The sequence below is a fragment of the Diceros bicornis genome, chromosome 8, assembly GCF_020826845.1.
Source record: "Diceros bicornis minor isolate mBicDic1 chromosome 8, mDicBic1.mat.cur, whole genome shotgun sequence".
Lineage (NCBI taxonomy): Eukaryota > Metazoa > Chordata > Mammalia > Perissodactyla > Rhinocerotidae > Diceros > Diceros bicornis.
In genome coordinates this window covers 63,532,548-63,551,686 of record NC_080747.1, presented here as the reverse complement: position 1 = coordinate 63,551,686, position 19,139 = coordinate 63,532,548, and the positions used below count along the sequence as shown (strand labels likewise).

The 19,139-nt window shown below is 39.5% G+C and overlaps 1 protein-coding gene across 8 annotated transcripts in view; it reads right to left on the bottom strand.

The window, feature by feature from the left end:
* FRAS1 (Fraser extracellular matrix complex subunit 1) overlaps positions 1-19,139 on the bottom strand; it is a 420,704-nt gene that overhangs the window by 229,425 nt on the left and 172,140 nt on the right. For all 8 annotated transcript variants that reach the window (XM_058547329.1, XM_058547330.1, XM_058547331.1 and 5 more), the window contains exons 7-12: positions 11,285-11,368; positions 9,517-9,618; positions 9,011-9,202; positions 4,527-4,616; positions 2,378-2,413; positions 803-950 (exon numbers count right to left, since the gene is read on the bottom strand). In XM_058547329.1, coding sequence (XP_058403312.1) covers positions 803-950; positions 2,378-2,413; positions 4,527-4,616; positions 9,011-9,202; positions 9,517-9,618; positions 11,285-11,368 — 652 coding nt within the window. The remainder of the gene's footprint in view (positions 1-802; positions 951-2,377; positions 2,414-4,526; positions 4,617-9,010; positions 9,203-9,516; positions 9,619-11,284; positions 11,369-19,139) is intronic.

Genomic DNA, 19,139 nt, shown 5'->3' with positions numbered 1-19,139 from the left:
AAGTTGCTTTGCTTTTCCCCTGGTAAACTCTTCCCAGGAAAACTGTGATTAGCCAAAATAAGTTGAGTGCAACAAGAGCAACTGCCAATACGAAAAACTGTGATCCACAGATGAAAACAATTAATTATGAACTATGAATGGAAGAAAATGCCACTTCTCCAAGAGAGACTAAGCTTACAGGCAAATTACTGTTCAGCCAAAGCAACGCCAGTCTTTGCCAACAATTATTAACTGGAACTAATTCAACCCCAGGTGATTTGAAAGCAGAGTTGCAGAGCAAGTAGATAAAATTTTCTTTTGGAAGAAATTAATGAGTCTTTAAACTTCAAAAACCCATTTGAGAACTCCAAAAGGAATCGTTTTAAAACGCCTTAAACGTTTTAAAAATCGCCTTAAAAAAATGGACATTCATAACAAACTTGCAGCAATTGCTCTTACATTTTCAACAATGGAATAGTCTTCACACATACATTTGCCCTTACAAGTTTTTGAACGTTACGTTATTTGATTTTTACCTTAATTTTGCAAGGTAGATAAGGCATATTTTATCAACAAGAAAATTAAGATTTAGACAGGGTCAATGACTCGTGCAAGGTCACATACTCATAATCAGTTGCGTTTGGCAAATACATGGACAAAGATTAATCAGCATCATTCATTAGAAAAATTGGGAAGAAACAAACAAACCAGCCTGGGGAGGGGGGAGGTAAAGAAAAAGAAGCAAGAGGAGGAAAAAGGAGGATCTCTCTGAATTTTTTGGCAGTAAAAATATCTCACAGAAATAAATCAGACATGGACCCACCTGATGTGCAATCTGGACAGCACCGTCCCTTCACCACTTGGGCTAGTGTGGCCACTGGACATGGTGGACAAGAAGGCTCATAGCAAGTTACCTGAGCCCCCCGACACTCACACACCTTGCAAGGGCCATCCGCCCACTTCTCCCCCTCCTACATGGAACAGTCAAGAATGACGATGTTACCAGAGTGCAAAGATTCAGAAGACAGTTTGTTGGTAGAAATTATATGTTGCCCCATATAATTTCCATATGGGGCCAAGAGAAGGCTCCTGATCAGTACCGTGTCAAATTTAACTCTGAAATAGGACATTGGTAGAAAGGTACTAAATTTAAAAGGATAGTATTTCTCCTTCTTTGTTTATAATTGGTGTATTTTCATGTAGAACCCAGGCAGAAAGATAAACTCTGAAAGCATTCTGGGGCTTCCAGAGTAAGCAACAAGCATATAACACATGTTTCTCAACCTATCTTACCAAAAAAACACCAGAGGAGATTACTATGTACCTAGTGATTAGCAGGTACATTAAATACAATCTTTATAATAACAGTGGGAAGCTGGTTAAAGCCCTGAACTTCCTTATGGTCACTACAATAAAAGTAACAGTGAGTCATTATATTCTTAAAATGACAGCTCTTACTTGCCCATTTTTAGTGGGCTGTAGACATGCTGTTGGCTTTGTCACACTAAAATATTCTTCTCAGTCAAGTAAATTATGGTAACAAACATGAGCACTTTGACAGAGAATCCAAGAAGAATTAACGAAGAGCGATTCCTTTTGCTCCCCATCCCACTCACCCTGGAGACAGGAAAGAGACAGGGGTTCCTCCTACCAGAATGTTTGGGGTGATGAAGGAGGTAACACAGGAGAGAACAGAAGAGCATATTTTAAAATAAATATTTGATAAATGCTTACTAAGCCAACTGATATTGAACATTCCAAACAATTAACGTGACAGTAGTTACCAACAACGAATGACCATGCTAGAAAAATGAGGAATAATATCTTGAGAAGGTAGGGTGCTTTTCTTCCATTTCAAGGCAGACTGGATTCCTGGTCCCCTAATTCAGTAACATTCAAATTTTGTAAGCTTGCTTGTATGAAAAAACAGGCTTGCACTGTCCCTTAAAAAGAAACCATACAACGCTGCCCTGCAAACAACCTAGAGAGAAGGATCACTCAGTATTGCTTTGGGGAACTAACAGCTCCTCAAACCCAAAGCTCTCTCTTCAATGCTTTGCAGGACATGAAATTGCATTGATGGTTAAACTCAGTTTTCTAGGCCAGAAAAAATCAGGAGGACAAACTCATTGCAAGAAAGGGAAAGGATCTCTGTAGGAGCTGGCAGTTGGAGAAGTATTAATTATCAATTATGGGAAAAAATAAGCTAAAGAAAGGAGCGAAAGATCCATGGATCAAAGTCTTAGTTATCATTAAGATTCTTAATCCCAGAGCACAGTGTCATCAAACATGACTGTTAAAAAACTAAGGCAGTAAGGTTCCTCAGGACAGGTTTGTGCAGATCATTGCTTAAAACAATTTTATAAATATCTATGTGCAAGTTAAAATCTATACTTACTGGAATATGTTTAACTTCACTTGCATTTGAGGACATCTAGGAAAAAAGAGAAACGTATTTATTATGCCACTAAAAACATCATTAGGCTGATCTATTTATTTTTTCATTAGGAGTTATCCACTTTCCCAAGTAATATGCAACTTCAGTCATTTGTTATGAATAGAAAAAAATCTATAAGAAAGAAAAGCATACCAATATGAGATGAAGACAACATGCCTAGGAAATATTTTTGAATTCTTATTCTCACTTTGTGCTTGGCTTCGATTCCCCTCAACATGAAGGACTTCACAGTCAAGAGATCTAAGCTTGCAAGGGCAAATTCTTGAATCTTGTACAGTACCAGAGCATTATGGGAATTTGTATTTATTTAAAACAATTTGCTTTTCTGTAATTCCACTGGGCTTAATTTACCTCCAAAAATGGGTAGGAAAATTGATGATATGAGTGAGAAAATACAAATTCAACATTTATAGGGAGGCTTTAATCTCCTAAATTTTTAAGAAACAAGGATGATTAAATGATGAACTACCACCAGGAAACAAACAATGCCAACAGTATGATAATAATGATGCCATATTTTTAGCTTTTTTTAATGCACCAGGCATTGTACTAAGGGTTTTACAGGTATTATCTCTATAGCCCCATGAGGTGAGCACTATTGTTATCACTACTTTACAGCTGAAGATAAAGTAACTTGCCCAATGTTACAGTTAGTTGTGGCAAAGTAGATATTTGAACCTAGAACCTGCACTGTAAACCCTACACAATACTGCCTGTCCATCATATACAGAGTGACAGATGCAATTTTCACAAATCATGAAGAAAAAGTGTGCAGATCAATTCACAAGTCAAAGTACCTAACCCCAATTCTTATAATCCTACTCTGATTGGTCAATGAAGCAGTCGTCTTTATAGTCAACCCACAATTTTTTTTTTCCTTTGGTGAGGAAGATTGGCTCTGAGCTAACATCTGTGCCCATCTTCCTCTATTTTATATGTGGGACACCACCACAGCATGGCTTGATGGTCCGTGCCCAGGATTCGAACCTGTGAACCCCGGGCCGCCAAAGTGGAATGCATGAACTTAACCACTACGCCACCAGGCCAGCCCCCTCAACTGGTGTATTTTTAAGAACACAGTGAATTTACTAACATTCCAAAATCCCATGTGGAAAATATGGGCTATGTAAATAGAGCAAATTTGAAGAGATTAAGATAAATATTTTTTCCTTTGGGTATATAATAAAAAATGTACAGACATAGGGAGAAATAAAACCTTAGCAAATGAAATTTCACCCCACATCTAATCCATCAAAATACTTTCAGTTCTACCTGCAAAATAAATCTAGAGCCTGATCACTTTCCCTACTTCCTCCCTGGACCAAGCTACCATCACCCTTTCCCTGGACTACTGCAAATACCTTCTAACCGAACCTCCTACTTCTGGTCTCGCCCTCTTCCGTCCCTGGCCCCTGTAGCAGCCAAAGTGATCCTTTCACAGGTAAACCAGATCCCAGCACCACTCCGCTCAAAACTCCCCAGAAACTCCCATCTGCATCAACGTAAAACACATCATCTTTACCGTGGCGTCCAGGCTACCTACTGGACCTTGTCTCCAACTGCTTTCCCCCTCATTCATGTGGTTCCTGCCATACTCACTTCCTTGCTGTTTCTCGCACATGCCAAGCACATTTCTGCTTCAGTGCTCTTTTCATTTGCTGATCCCTTTTCCTGGTACGTTGTCCCCCAGATATCCCTTTCTCGCTCCCTCACTTCCTTCGGGTTTTGCTCAAATTTCTCCGCATGAGAGGACTTCCCTGATCTTCTTATGCAAAAGGACACCTCCCTCCCCCCAGTTACTGTCTGGCCCCCTTAAGCTGCCTGATTCTCCAGGCAGTACTCGTCACCGCCTGACACGTGTGTTTGCTTGTCCTCTGTGTCTCCACACTAGAATGCAGGCTCCACAAGAGCCGGGACTCTGCCTGCTGTGTTCACTTCTGTATCTCTAGTACTTGGCATGTAGTAGGTACATAATCACATTTGTTGCACAAATGAATGAGTAACAGAAATGAGAAGGTAATACTCCCTCATTAAATTAATTTTGAATGATTAATTTTTAATAGTCTTCAGTTACTAGCCTGATACTCACAAATTCTGCATTTTCTTCATAAGCACAATAACCATTCCTTGAAATGCATTCAGGACAGCATTTCCCATCTAAGTGAATTAATTCTTCACCCTGTAGAAGAAAGGGTTGCAGTGGCACATATCAAATTAACATCTCCAGGTAGCAGAGCTAAATTGCGAAGCAGCTGGATTCCCTGACTGGAATGAAAACCTTAGTTTTGGCCCACTGCTTATTTCATCTCCCTCTGTGCTGTCTTCTCAGGGAGGTCTAGTCAGTGCAGCTCTCCCCTCCAAGGGTGTTTTCTTTGCAGTTCTGATGATACTTGTGCACAGATCCCTCCCTAATTTCCTCCCCATGACCAGGAGCTCACATGAATAAGAAGGATGGCTGAGATTAATGTTGTAGTCTTGGAAAGGTAGGAGTTTCAGAAAAGAATCAGGCTATCCTAAATATACAAGGTTTGAACTTGTGATTTAGTTTCACTAACTGTGCTCAAATCAAATCAACATTTTTTCACAAATACAAAATCAGACACACCCCCCTGTGCACAAATGTAGTCTCAGGCATAAATTAAACAGCAGGAAACTAATTTCTATTCAATATTCTGAAACTGTTGTCCAACTCACATAATCACTATTTTGAAAATTATAAGAGGAAGGAAAGAAATGTCACACTAGGAAGGGAGATGTTTAACTTTCAAAGTCTTATCATTTTAACTCTCCAATATCAATAATTTCAAAATTTTTATTACAAAATAATAAACACTTACTATAAAAAGATTAAAGAAGTCTGAGTTCTATAAATTAGAAAGTATAGTTTCACTGCAGTCTTACCTCTCAGGGACTCTGCTGTTAAAAACACCATCTCTATTTACAATTCTTCATATGCATATACTAACATCTAAAATCTTTAGGTTAAAGAGTATCTTTTATAGCACTTGCTACTTTCTAAAGGTATATCTATTTTCTAAAGAATGGTGATGTGTCTTTAAATGAAGACATTATTTAATTTGGGATCTATATTACATGTAAATTGCAGAAACCACGTTAGGCAAAAATTGAATAATGTAAATTTGAATAAAAAGAATAATCACAATGATATTTTATGTTTAAAAACACTGTGCACTAAAGAAAAATATAAAATACAAGCATTGGTTGTCTTTGAATTGCAGCATTGGGGATGGATTTTAAAGTCTCTCTTCTACTTGAGTTTTCAATTTTCTAAAGTGAATATGTATTATTTTCATGAAGGAAAATATAAACTTTTAAAAGAAACACAAAAATATACAACCAATTGTAACTTTTTATAGTGTCTAAAAAGTTATCTCAAAAAGAAGGGAGTTACATAGATCACTATCCAACAAAATTTAATGCCAACCAGAGACCAATAGGGAGCAGTGGGTGCTATAGAGAGCAGACATATTTACATAAAAATTGTTTTGCAGAAATGTGACATCAGCTCAAAGTGACGGCCTAACCCAGAAAGAGTGCAATTTGCTCTCAAAGCATATAAAGGGGTTTATATACATGTACTCCAAGTCACTTAAAACAATGTTTTGAAACATGACAGAGTATTTGTACTTCTGTTAAAGACAGAATGCATGAGAGATGCTGGAATGCCCACTACACCACCTACAGACAAAACCCAACAAGGAGCCCGCATCAGCCTGATAGGACAAAGGTGGCTGTTCTGAGTCTTCAAACGCTACTGGAAATACCAGTGAGCCCTGCTCCTGGGGAACAAGCATCCAGTTTTGGTGAGGTAGGAAGTTCTAAATAGATCTGCTATTTACAGAAGAGCTCTGGATGCCCCAAACTGCATCAGTGCGCTGCGGCGGGGAGCTTGCTCCAATTAGCATTTGACTTTCGCTTTGAGGAAAACTGCTTTATAAAACAAAACTAACTCTTTCCTTTTTAAGAGGATTGTGCTGCCTAGGCCAGGCGGAATCTGCTAACCCCTCCCCACTGAATCACACCAGCATCCCTCCACCAGACCAAAGACTATGATTCCGCTAACCTGCCCATCTAAAAAGGAAACACTCTTCTGAGGGAATTTTCCTCTACTGGAGAAGGGAAAGGCACTTCATGTTTACGGCATGCCTACCCTCCTCCCTGCATTTTGCTACAAGTTTTAATCCCCCCACCATTTTATGCCTCATATGTGAACGCAAGGTCGGTTTAAAAAAAAAGGTAAATTGACTTCTTCAACTGAATTCATGTTCAAAGATAACACTAAATATAGAAACAGGGAAATCATTATATTATGCTATTCTACTGTTGATTTATTTATGTTTCAATGTCTATGGATTTGTTTTGAAATGTCAAAGCCAACAGTCATGTCATTTACTCCTTTTTTTTAACAAATAAAACTTGTATGGTGGTTTCAATGCTATTCAGCACACTGCTGTCAACAACCAAGGTGATCATTATTCCAATGGTGAAGTTGCACCATTTTAATCCATCTTTGGTACCCAAGATTAGAAATCAATTGACTTTGATACTTTAGAAAAGACAGAAAGTAGGGTCAAACTGAATAAAAATACCAAGAACGTATTTTCACCACTCCCCTTGGCCATTTTCTCCAGGTGCTCCTAATGCACTTCATTCATATTTCCATAGTCATCGGTGCCACTGCCTATTATAATTTCTGTTTATGGATCTGACTTCCCCCAAAGCCTGGGAACTCTTGAGATTAGACTGTCTTATTTATCTTTTTATCTCCAAGCTAAGCAGAAGTTAGGAAATTAGTACTCCAGGCTCTCACAAGGTCATTAACCAGAGCTATTTACAGAAGTATGGCATAGAAAGAAGGCTAAGGGATATTTTATGTAAGATTCAATTTTGGTTAAAATTTCACTTCTGGTAGTGTTTCCAGTTTAGAACCCAGTACCTTAAAACAAAATTTGGGTATGTGGAGGTCATCTGGAAGAAAACAATTTGGTTGATTAAAGATCTGGAGAAATAGGCTAAAGGCATTAGAACTCCTCAATGCATAAAAGAGAAGATGGGGTGGGGGTGGGAGGAAGAACCAGAATGGGATGAGAAAGTGCTATGGGGTGACTTGAAGAATAGCGAGGCCTTCTCCGCTGACTTCAGCAGTTTCTCCCCATTTTCCTGAGAACAGAGAAGACCTGGCTTACGCCACCACAAGTAGGTGTCATGGAAGACAGGCAGGACTTAGAAATACATCAACATTGGGGATAGTGGGTCAAATTATTTTCTGTGTGTGAGACTCTTTGTTTAGACCTGATTGAAAGTAAGTGGCTAAAGGACTCACACTACCAGAATCACCTCTGCCACATTTTCCATAAACCCTGGGATATTAGACAAATTAAAACCTTGGAAAATAACCCAACATCTTCTGAACAGACTGCCAAGGTCAGGAAGCCCAGCCTCAACCTAAGAGAGAAGGAGAAAGAAAAGGGCCCTGATGAGGGTTTCTCTCATCTTCATCCAACCATTCTGACTCCCCTGACACAAAGAAAGAAAAGAAATGGAAAAGTGTGTGGGGGGAAATAAATCTGCAAAAAGCAAGACCCTCTTTACCTAAATATGTCTCAGCTCTGCCAAGACTTAGAAGTAGGAGACAGAATGAAAAATAACCCTTTCGTTGACAGCGTTGTTTGAAAGATTGTTCCTCCTTAGGCTCAGTGTGAAGAGGAGCTGAGATGTGGGGGAGAAGAACCAGAAAGAAAAATGCCTTCACAGACACCTCGTGCTTCAGATTATCCAAGTCTCCCTCATCTACTCAAGTTCACTACCCTGAGGGAAACTGGTGGGGCGGACAGGAGCGGTGGGGGGAGCTTCGAGGGAGAAGGAGAAAACTTCAAAAGCAATTTGTTTTGCAATGGCTCAAAACTGAGTTCAAAGAAGAGAAAAGCAATTTCCCTACAATATATGTCTATAGTTCAAACACAGGCTGCTTTGTTAGAAGCCTCTAGAAATTCTGAAGACAGCGGAAGTCAACAGAGTTAATTATTTATGAGATACCCCTCCCTCTCTCTTTAAAATAAAAACAAAAATAAAAACAAAAAAACATTTTATTTTCTTTCCTGATCCACAGGAGCAGCCCCTAGGTGCTGGCTCTCCTTTCTTCTAAACTCTGCCAGTGGGGCCTGCTACAGAAGCCAGGCCACTGGAGCACCTGTGGACCTCTGGTTCACAACCCCAGCGAGCTGGGCAGGCCACCAGCAATGAGGTCCAGCTGTGCTGACTGATAGACTAATGTCCCATATCATGTCCTTCCCTTTCATGACTCTGGCTCAAGGCTTCCAATCTGACCAGATGCACTGAGAGCTAAAAGCTCCAGAGGCCTGTTCCAAGCCAGTCTGAACAAATAGTGACATTTACTCTACACCATAGAATCTTTGTGCTGAAAGGCTTCTTGAAATGTGAGCCGTCAACCAGGCCATCCCCTCTGCTGCCAAGAAGTAAGAACAGGTGAGGGACCACTGATCCCATTGGAGAGAGCGGTACAGTCCGTGAGGAAACGCCTTTGCTTCGTACCTGTGCACACTCCACTTTGGCACACTCTGCAGTCTTGCAGGTCGCTTGGCCACGGTCACACATGCAGAACTCACAGGCCGAGCCCTTCCACATTTCATCCTGGTACCGTACAATCCCATTGTGCAAGCAGCTTCCGGCAGAAGACACACATTCCTCACAACATTCCCCATGATGCTGAGCCCTTCTCTGACCCTGAGGAAACACAGAGAACGGTGGGTGAAGGGCAGTGCTCAGAAGAGTGCAAAAACATCTGAGCCAATGGTGCAGAAGGACGTCAAACGCCAACATTGTATGCTGCTTCTTGCCCCCCACCTAACCAAGCTGAGGCAAGTTCCCCTCCACCCCAACCCCCTTTCCCTGGAAGCAGATCTTTCAATATCTTCATCCAATATTCTGAACATCATAAAACTTTTGATTGCTTCAAAGGACACACTGGACTAAGAAATGCATTTCTTAATGGACTCAGAATGAAGCTTCGAAAAATCAAGCTATACGCTCTCAAATACCTTTTTGCATCTTAATGGAGGGCAGGCCTGTTTGTGGCACCTGACCTCACCCCAGTCACATACACACATGGTGCAGGCATTTTCGGTCCACTGCTCACCATGCTGAGTAAAGAAAGGAAAAAAAGCAGAAAATCAAATGTCACATACTTCAGATAGAAACACAGGCACATAAGACACACAATTTTTTATTACATTATTAATGGAGCCATATTGAACGTACTCCTGAGAAATATCATCTAGGCAGCAACAGCCTCTAAGAAAAAAGTCAATAAATGTCCAAAGGGAAATTTGAATTCATTTTAATTCAATTATATTCACTCCACAGAAGTGTTGAGAGCCTGCTCCTTGCCAGGCACATAGAGGGTCTGGAACATCGAGACGACTAGGAAGACCCTGTTTGCTGGCTCATCAATGGCCATTATTTGATTCTTCTTCCTTGTCAGGAGACCCATCAATCACTGCCACATACTCACTTTCCCAGCTTCCCTTGCAGCTAGGGCATGGACAGTGTCTCAATCTTAACCAAGGAGACCTTGGGAAGTTTGCTAGAGCAGCAGAGGTCAAGGAAAAGACTCTTCTCCCCCATAAGAGAAGAAAAGCCCACCCCTTTCTTCCATCAGCCTTCAGTAATGATTGTGTGAGGATGAGCTGCCTGGAGCTGAGGAAGCCACTTTGGGGACCTGAGAGGACAAGACAGAAAGCAAATGCCAACATGCTAACGATGGCAGGGTGGAAAGATCCAAAAAAAGCTTAGATCCTTGATGACATCGAGACCTGAATTGATCAACCCTGCAACTGCCCTACTTCTGGGCTTCTTGTTTTATGACATAATAAATGTTTTCATTTTAGCCATTTTTAGAGGAACATTTCTGTTACTTGGAGCCAAAAACACCATAATAGATATAGAGGCTATCTTTTCCAGGAGAAATTAATCTAGCACCTATGCAGCTATTGTAATGGACAGCACAGATTTGGTACATACAAAAATCCCTTCCCAATTAATTATTTTCATTAGGACTTCAAGTGACTCATCTAGAATTTGTGACACCCATCTCTAACACACAGTTCCAGATTCTCTACTGAGAGTCATAATCCCAATTTCCATTTAGTCTTCCTTAGAGTGGCTGGCAAGCAAGGAAAGCAGTTGGGGTTTTTTTTATATTTATTTATGTTCTTTGGTTTTGAATAATGTAACCAACCTTCTTTTGGCTCAGCTGGGCATTCCTAAGACAGAATATTCATTCATTCAATTTGTTGAACTCGTTTTTATTTGGTGCCTGCTATGTGTTAGGCAGTTATCTAGATTGCTTCAATAGTACTTTCAAGTCTGGCGGTTCCACCACCACCAGCTTCTCACCTCCCTTCTCTCTCTTGCCTACCACCCTCAAGTCTCCCCCCAGCAGGATATCAGTGCATAAAATCCCACTAAAGCAGACAGACATTCCCAGAGCCTCCAACCTAAGTATAAACTGAGAGTAACCAATGATAGTCCTTTTTTCCCTTCAAGATGTGTAAACTGTAAGTTCACCAAGGTTTGTGAACCAGGCGCTGCTTGCCAGCACATTCCTTTATACTTCTAATCCCCTCTTATTTAATTTTTTCATAAAGACTTTCTATGAAGAGAAGAAAGAAGCCATTTATGTACTCAGTTACTAATCCTGGCAAAGACCTAGCCATGAGGGTGGGGAGGTATGGTGGTTGCAATGGCAGAGGGCAGATGTGTGAGAACAGATGTCGCGACACCTATATGGGGTACATCAAAGGTTACCTCGTAGACTTGGCCAGCTGCAGAGCAGGAGCGGGAAGAGCACTGTGGGCAACACTTTCCAGGGACTCGGACTATAGTTTCATCCTTAACACCCACAAAAGGAACAATGTATCGAAAGGAGATATTAATAAAATCCACAACAGTAGGAAAATTTCATTCACAGCCAACTCAATCACATGCCTCAAGCATCCATAAACAGCAATTTCCTCTTATTTAGTATCTATTAGTCACCTGGTGCTTTGATAAGAATTAGCATTTCCAAAGTCAGTGTGACTCTTAAAGAAGTTTGCACATTCCTCAAGTCCCATAGTCTTCTAAGAACAAAGCACAAATCATAACAATAATAATAACAATAGTACTTAGTGTTTGCCAGGCACTATTTTAAGTGCTTTACATGACCTTATGAAGTAGATGCTCTTATCCTGCTTTACAAACAAGAAAATTAAAGACCAGAGAGATTGTGTGACTTGCCCAAGGTCACACAGCTGACCTGGTAATGGTAAATGGTTGGCAATGGGACTTCAGAGCACCAACCACACCAACAATTAAGAATATTCATACTCCTGCTGAGTTATGCTAAACTCAAAGTGAAGGTAACCTTCCCCTGATAAGCTACTTCACTATTCTTTTGCATCTTTATGTGAATACGAACATTTATATATCGTCATGTGTTGCTTAACGATGGACATATGTTCTAAGAAATGGGTCATTAGGCGATTTCATCATCGTGCAAACGTCATAGAGCGTAGTTACACAAAGCTAGATGGTATAGGTTACTATACATCTAGGCTATATGGTACTAATCTTATGGGACCACTGTTGTACACATGGTCCGTCATTGACTGAAACGTCGTTATGCGGCGCATGACTGTATACGCATTGGGGAGGTCCTTGACATGAAAAAAGATCAATCACACCTCTAGATATCTGGGAATAAGCCAGTGCAGAGAAATGTGGGTGACAGAGACCCAATGCCCAAAGAGCCCCCCCACTGCTCTGTCTCTACATTCTCACCTCTACCACCCCACTCCTACCCCCAGGACATCAGACCATTTGTCTCTGCTGCCTCAAGAATTCTCACAGCAATGTCTCTTCATTAATGCCAGAGTCAACCTCTCACTTTGACTTATCCCTACAGCCTTTTGAATGGCAGGCAGGTGGACGAATTAAAGCCAGGAGAAGGAGGGTTAGAATAAACCAAGTATCGGGGCCGGCGCCATGGCTGAGCAGTTAAGTGCATGCGCTTTGCTGCTGGCGGCCGGGGTTCGGATCCCAGGCGCGCACCGAAGCACCGCTTCTCCGGGCGTGCTGAGGCCGCGTCCCACATACAGCAAGGATGCGCAGCTGTGACATACAACTATCTGCTGGGGCTTTGGGGGGAAAAATAAATAAATTAAAAAAAAAAAGAATAAACCAAGTTTCAATGACTAAGAAGTAGTAGATCTTACATAGAAAATATCTCCCAAACAGCTCTCTTCCCTTTCTTTTATGAGAAGCAGAAAATAGATTTTATTATCACAGTTGCTCTGGTATTGATTCTGCAAGAAAAAGAAGGCCAATGTACTTGGGGTAGGGGGATTTTCATGGAAAGTTCCAGTCATACTTCAGTCATTCTTTAATCCAATTATATATGATCAGTTAGATTAATGTGCTACTATCTAATAGGGATTTATTTCAAACACCTGAATCACTGGAATTAAACTGAAAACTGTTTTCTCTGCTTTAGGTTATTTTATTTCTTTATGATTCTATATGCAAAATATTATGACCAGTGATGTTTAATTGATGTATAAAAATTTGACATGCATTGAAATCATTGAGCATTTCTTGACCTCAAAACTTTTCAGCTTAGTGAAATTTCAGTGAGGAAGTAAAACAAAGGTATATTTGATGTCACACTATTCAGTAAGGTTATTAAAGTAAACAAATGCACTTATACAATGTTAAGTAAACAGGGAACAGATGTCATGATCACAAATCTTGAATAGAAATATAGAGTTAGTGTCAATCTTTCTTAACCAGCATGGACTAGACCCAAGTACAGTAGCAGAGTCAACTCGAGAGTGTGGGAGAGGGAGGCATTACTGGTATGGAGGTTGGTACAAGGAAATCACCTTCTTATTGGCAATACCTAATTAATATATTTTATTTTGACAGAAACAGAATCTTTATTCACAAATATAGACCAATAAGGGCAGGAGGGAAAAGCATTTAAAGAGAAAATATCCAGGATATGAGAGAACTAACCCCATGATTAAGAGTTCAGATCCCAGCTGGACTGGTGCTCTGTAAGCAGGACTTGTGAGACAGGTAAAAAAAAAGCAAGCAGCAAGGTGGGTCAGAGAAATGGGAAAGACTTTAACAGTGCATTTTTGTTGCTATCATACACTAAATCCTATCATTCTGGTCTACATAGATTTACCCTTCCAAATGTATAGTCTATACAGGGCCAGAAAACTATGGACCGTGGACCAAATTCAGCCCACCACCTGTTTTATAAACTTTTATAGGAACACAGCCACAACCATCCATTTACATTTTATCTATGGCTGTTTTTGTGCTACAACAGCAGAGTTGAGTAGTTATTCCAACTATATCGCACACAAAGCTGAAAATATTGACAATCTGGCTTTTTACAGAAAAATCTGCCAACCCCAGGTCTAATATGGTACCCCCATTAATCACAGGAGTTCAGTACAAAAAAATATGATTACCGTCATTATAATTTTGGGTAGGACTACCATTAAGGATATATTTAATTATGGTTTTTCATATTCCTTAAATAAAAATACTTATGATAAAGAAGTGTACAGTGAATTATGGCTAACAGCTCTTGATAAAATATTTTCCCACTATGATACCTCTGAAGACATATAAAGAGATAAAAATTCCCCCACCAAAAAGTAGAACAGCCAAACTCTTGCCATTGCCAAGAGGAAGTCCCACTGACCATAAGACATTCTGTGGCCTTTCTTTGCTGTGTAAACCTAAATAGAAATAAGAACCATCATTTTTTCCCAACTCTCTGCCTTCCTATATCAATCACAACATGGCCTTTATCCCTCCAGTGTGTGGCGGCTGCTGTTTGAGGCAGTCAGAGTGCCAGCCCTAGCCGTTCACCTCCCTCAATGTCTTTCTTTCTACATCTAGTCAGAGTTCATAATGTAAAAAAAAAGTATGTGTGTTGGGGGAGGTAGAGGGAGTGATAAAAAGCTGTGGGGAAGGAGGATGCCCCAAATATAAAGCACACAGTCACTGAGAGAGATGACAAGAGCCCTTGCAGCGGTGCAAACTGGGCCTTATAGTTTTTTGTTTCATATATTCAGCATGTAAGAGGGTTGGGCAGTGGAAATAGGAAAAGATCTGATCTCAGTACAATAGAGCTACACTAAAAGAAAATCTACTGGACCCCTGGATGAGGAAACATGCACATTTCTTAGCATCTGACTATGGATCCAATAAGGGGAATTAGCCAAGGGCAGGCCACTTACCCTTGCAGCTTTCAAGCAGCGGGTATGGACAGACTTCTCTTGACCAAGGATGAGTAACTAGAAAGAAAGGAACTTGGGGAAAAACCCTGAAGAGCAAGCAAAACTAACAATGTTCTGAAGATTCAGAGAAAAAGCAGATTTCTGAATACTATGCACTACGGGATCTAAAAGAAAAGATTTAAAAGCCATTTTGCAAATTCAGCAAGATGCAAGAAAATGCAGTCTTTATTAAATAGAAGCAAGAAGCAATAAAGAAAGCATAAGCATTAGGATTAGAAAGTAGATGAACCGGGCCGGCTCCGTGGCTTGGCGGTTAAGTGCGCGCGCTCTGATGCTGGCAGCCCGGGTTCGGATCCCGGGCGCGCCCCGAGCCACCACTTCTCCGTCCAACCCGAGGCCGAGTCCCACGTACAGCAACTAGAAGGATGTGAACCTATGACATGCAACTATCTACTGGGGCTTTGGGGGGAAAAAAATGAATAAATAAAATCTTTAAAAAAAAAAAAAAAAGAAAGTAGATGAACCAATGATAGGAGAAATAAAGAAGAATGAAAAGAAAATTAAAATGAAATTGTCAAATTAAAATCAATACTAGAGGTAGTAAATCCAAACTCAAGAAGCTCTCTCCATAATGCAGAGGAAAGACACAAACTGAAAAATGATGAGAGAGAACATGATTCATAATGAGGGGTAAGAGAGGGGAGCAATCTAGGAATCATAGGTGTTTCTGGAGAAATGAGGATAATTGGAACGAATATGATTAATCAAAGCCATAAGTGAAGAAAACATTTCAAAAACTGGAATACAGGCTGAAAGGGCTTCACAGTATTCTAGGCAAAATATGCAAAAAGATACCTCACCTAGAAATTTCCTGGAAAATGTTTGAATTATAAAGATAAAGAAACATCCTGCAAGAATCCAACAGAGTAAAACTAGCTAAATATAATGGAATACAAAGCAGACAGACCTCACACTTCTCCTCCATGGCACTAAATTCTGGAATTCAATGGAAAGGAGTCTTTAGCATTGGGATGGGAAGAGAGTATAATTGCCCCAAATTTTAGACCCCTCTAAATTATCTTTCATGTATATGGCAACATAAAAATAATTCTCAAACACTTAGTGGCTCAGAATACATACCAATCTTCTATCTTTCTTGAACAAACATCCAAAGATGCAGTTCAACCTACTCAGATTAATCAATAGTGGATATGGGAAATTTGTAGTACTTAAAAAAACTGCTGGTAATATCAGGAACAACCCTCATCAGACTGAACAGATCATTTTAATAAGCCTATAAAAAATGTAGATGGGTTAGGGCTCTGTTCACAACACATCTGGACAAAAGTTGAAAGCAAGAAATTTCAGTATGAATTTACATCCCCCATTAAGGGAACAACCCCTTATTTAAACATAAGGAATTTCTCCTTTTGTCAGAGATTATCACCAACTTCTAAAATGTGATTACAACTATGCGAACAAACAAATATATCTACATTTGCCTCCCAAAAAACTGGAATGAACTACAAAAAAAAATAAATTCTTTCGTGGTCTTTTTTCTTTTTTTTGGTGAGGAAGATCAGCCCTGAGCTAACATCTGTGCCCATCTTCCTCTATTTTGTATATGGGATGCCGCCACAGCATGGCTTGAGGAGCGTTGCGTAGGTCTGCGCCTGGGATCTGAACCTGCAACCCCAGGCCACTGAAGCGGAGCACGTGAACTTGGCCACTACACCACCGGACCAGCCCCTCGTGGTCTTTTTGAATGGTAGAAATACGGATGATCATTTTCTTTTCTGCTTTTCTGCCTTATCCAAACTTTCCATAATGAGTACAGATTCCTTTCACAATTAAAAAACCTTTATACTAAAAATCAAATTTTTCTGGAGCTCAAAACCTGGAAACATATTTCTTCTGATGAACCTGTGTTTTTTTAATATTTAATGAATGGATGCATATAAAATACTTGCAATCATGCTCAATAATGTTAGCAACTATTGTTATTGTGATTATTATTATACGTAAATGCTATGTAACTCATCATTTTGGGAGGCAGTATAACATAATGGTTAAAAATATGACTCAGGTGTGGTCTGTTTAGGTTCTGATATAGAATTGCCTAGGTTAGAGGCACTGACACTTCCTAACTGTGGTACCTTGAGCAAGTTACTTAACCCTCTGTACCTCAGTTTTATTTTCCGTAAAATGAGGATGATAATAATAGCTCCTACTTCATAGAGTGGTTATGAGAATTACAAAGCATTACAAGAATTATAAATTACAAAGAATTACAAATTACAAAATTAAAATTAATAATTGGCCCATAATAAATGCCTAAAATGTGGTGATAGTGATAATGTTTCCATCAAAAGTGCTAATTCTATAGCACCCTTTACATCATCAGAACATCCAATATTTAACAGTGATATTAAATCAAGAAAAATGGTTCTAAATAATCTGACAGTTGGTTTTGTTAAAATACGTCAGGGCAAAAATGTAGACTTGATGTAAGAGTGATTTAAAATCAATCTGTTTCCAAGACTTCAGAATGCTTACATAGTACAGTATCAAATTTCATCTTTTTAATTAATCAATGCAAACTACAGTCATGCACCACACAATGATTTTTGGTCAACTACAGACTGCATAAACAACAGTGGTCCCATAAGATTATAATGGAGCTGAAAAATTCCTATCATCAATGATGTTGTAGCCGTTGTAACATCACACAGCCGAAGAATAGGCAAGAGAAAACGCAATAGCAAGAGAAGGAAAAAAAAACTCCAAGAAAATTCACAGTGAAGGGTTTAGCAGAAGCTTTTGCAGACCTCAAGAAGCTCCTTAAAAAGTCTGAAAACATGGACCCCAACACCAAAAGGTTTTCATTAATAGGGAGGAATGTTCATGGTGGATTATCTGCCTACAAGCAAACCACCGTGGACATTTCTGAAAAGAGTGACACCTCCTCATGAAGAGCCTCAGTCAGGTCCTTCAGAAGGTATTCCAGAAGAAAGCTTTGTTATCATAGGAGATAACAGCTCCATGCATGTTATTGCCCCTGAAGACCTTCCAGTGGGACAAGATGTGAAGGTGGAAGACCGTGACATTGATGACCCCGACCCTGTGTGGGCCTAGGCTAATGTGTGTGTTTGCGTCTTCATTTTTAACAAAAAAGTTTAAAAAGTAAAAATATACATATATATTTAAAAATAGATAAAAGCTTATAGAATAAGGATATAAAGAAAGAAAATATTTCTACATAGCTGTACAATGTGTGTGTTTTAAGCTAAGTGTTAGCACAAAAGAATCAAAAAGTTAAAAACAATTTAAAAGTTTATGAAGTAAAAAAGTTACAGTAAGCTAAGGTTAATTTATTTTGAAGAAAGAAAAATATTTTTTATGAATTTAGTGTAGCCTAAGCATACAGTGTTTATAAAGTCTACTCTAGTGTCCAGTAATGTCCTAGGCTGTCACATTCACTCACCACTCTCTCACTGACTCACCCAGAGCAACTTCCAGTCCAGCAAGTTCCATTCATGTAAGTGCCCTATACAGGGGTACCATTTTTTATCTTTTATACCATATTTTTACTGTACCTTTTCTATGATTAGATATGTTTAGATACACAAATACTTACCATTGTATTACAATTGCCTAAAGTATTCAGTACAGTAACATGCTGTACAGGTTTGTAGCCTAGGACCAATGGGCTATACCACATAGCCTAGGTGTGTAGTAGGCTCTACCATCTAGGTTTGTGTAAGTATACCCTGTGATGTTTGCACAAGAACAAAATCGCCTAACGACACATATCTCAAAATTTATCTCCATTGTTAAGCAATGTGTGACTGTATAAGTGAATACTGTTTGAAGCTAGAATTTATATTTAATGTTTTAATTATATAATTAGGAACTAGTACTTTCAATTATTCTAATATCTAACCCCCTAATATGCAGTCCGTGGTTAAGTTTCTAAAGATTTAAAGCAGAAGGTTCACAATGAGGTGTTTCCTCCATTCCTCCTCCCACCTCCCTTACCAGAATGGTGGCACACTGCTTAATTACCCTTCACACACAAGGGGACTAAATCCTGGAATGTGTAAATCAAAATGCCCCAACACCACAGTGTCCTGCAAATGTGAGATATTGTACAGCTCTACCCAGAAGCTCATTTGTAATCTTAAAGCCAGGACAAGACTGTGATGAATTGGGAAATGTGACAGGAGCGCAGTAGTTGCTGTAGTGTGGGTAATACAATCTAGTCTTTCAGTTAGATACATTTTCCCTTTATTTGGCATTTAGCATTTCTTGTCTAATTGCCTTTTGTCTGCCTTTAGAAATATTGCCCAATTGTCACAATATGC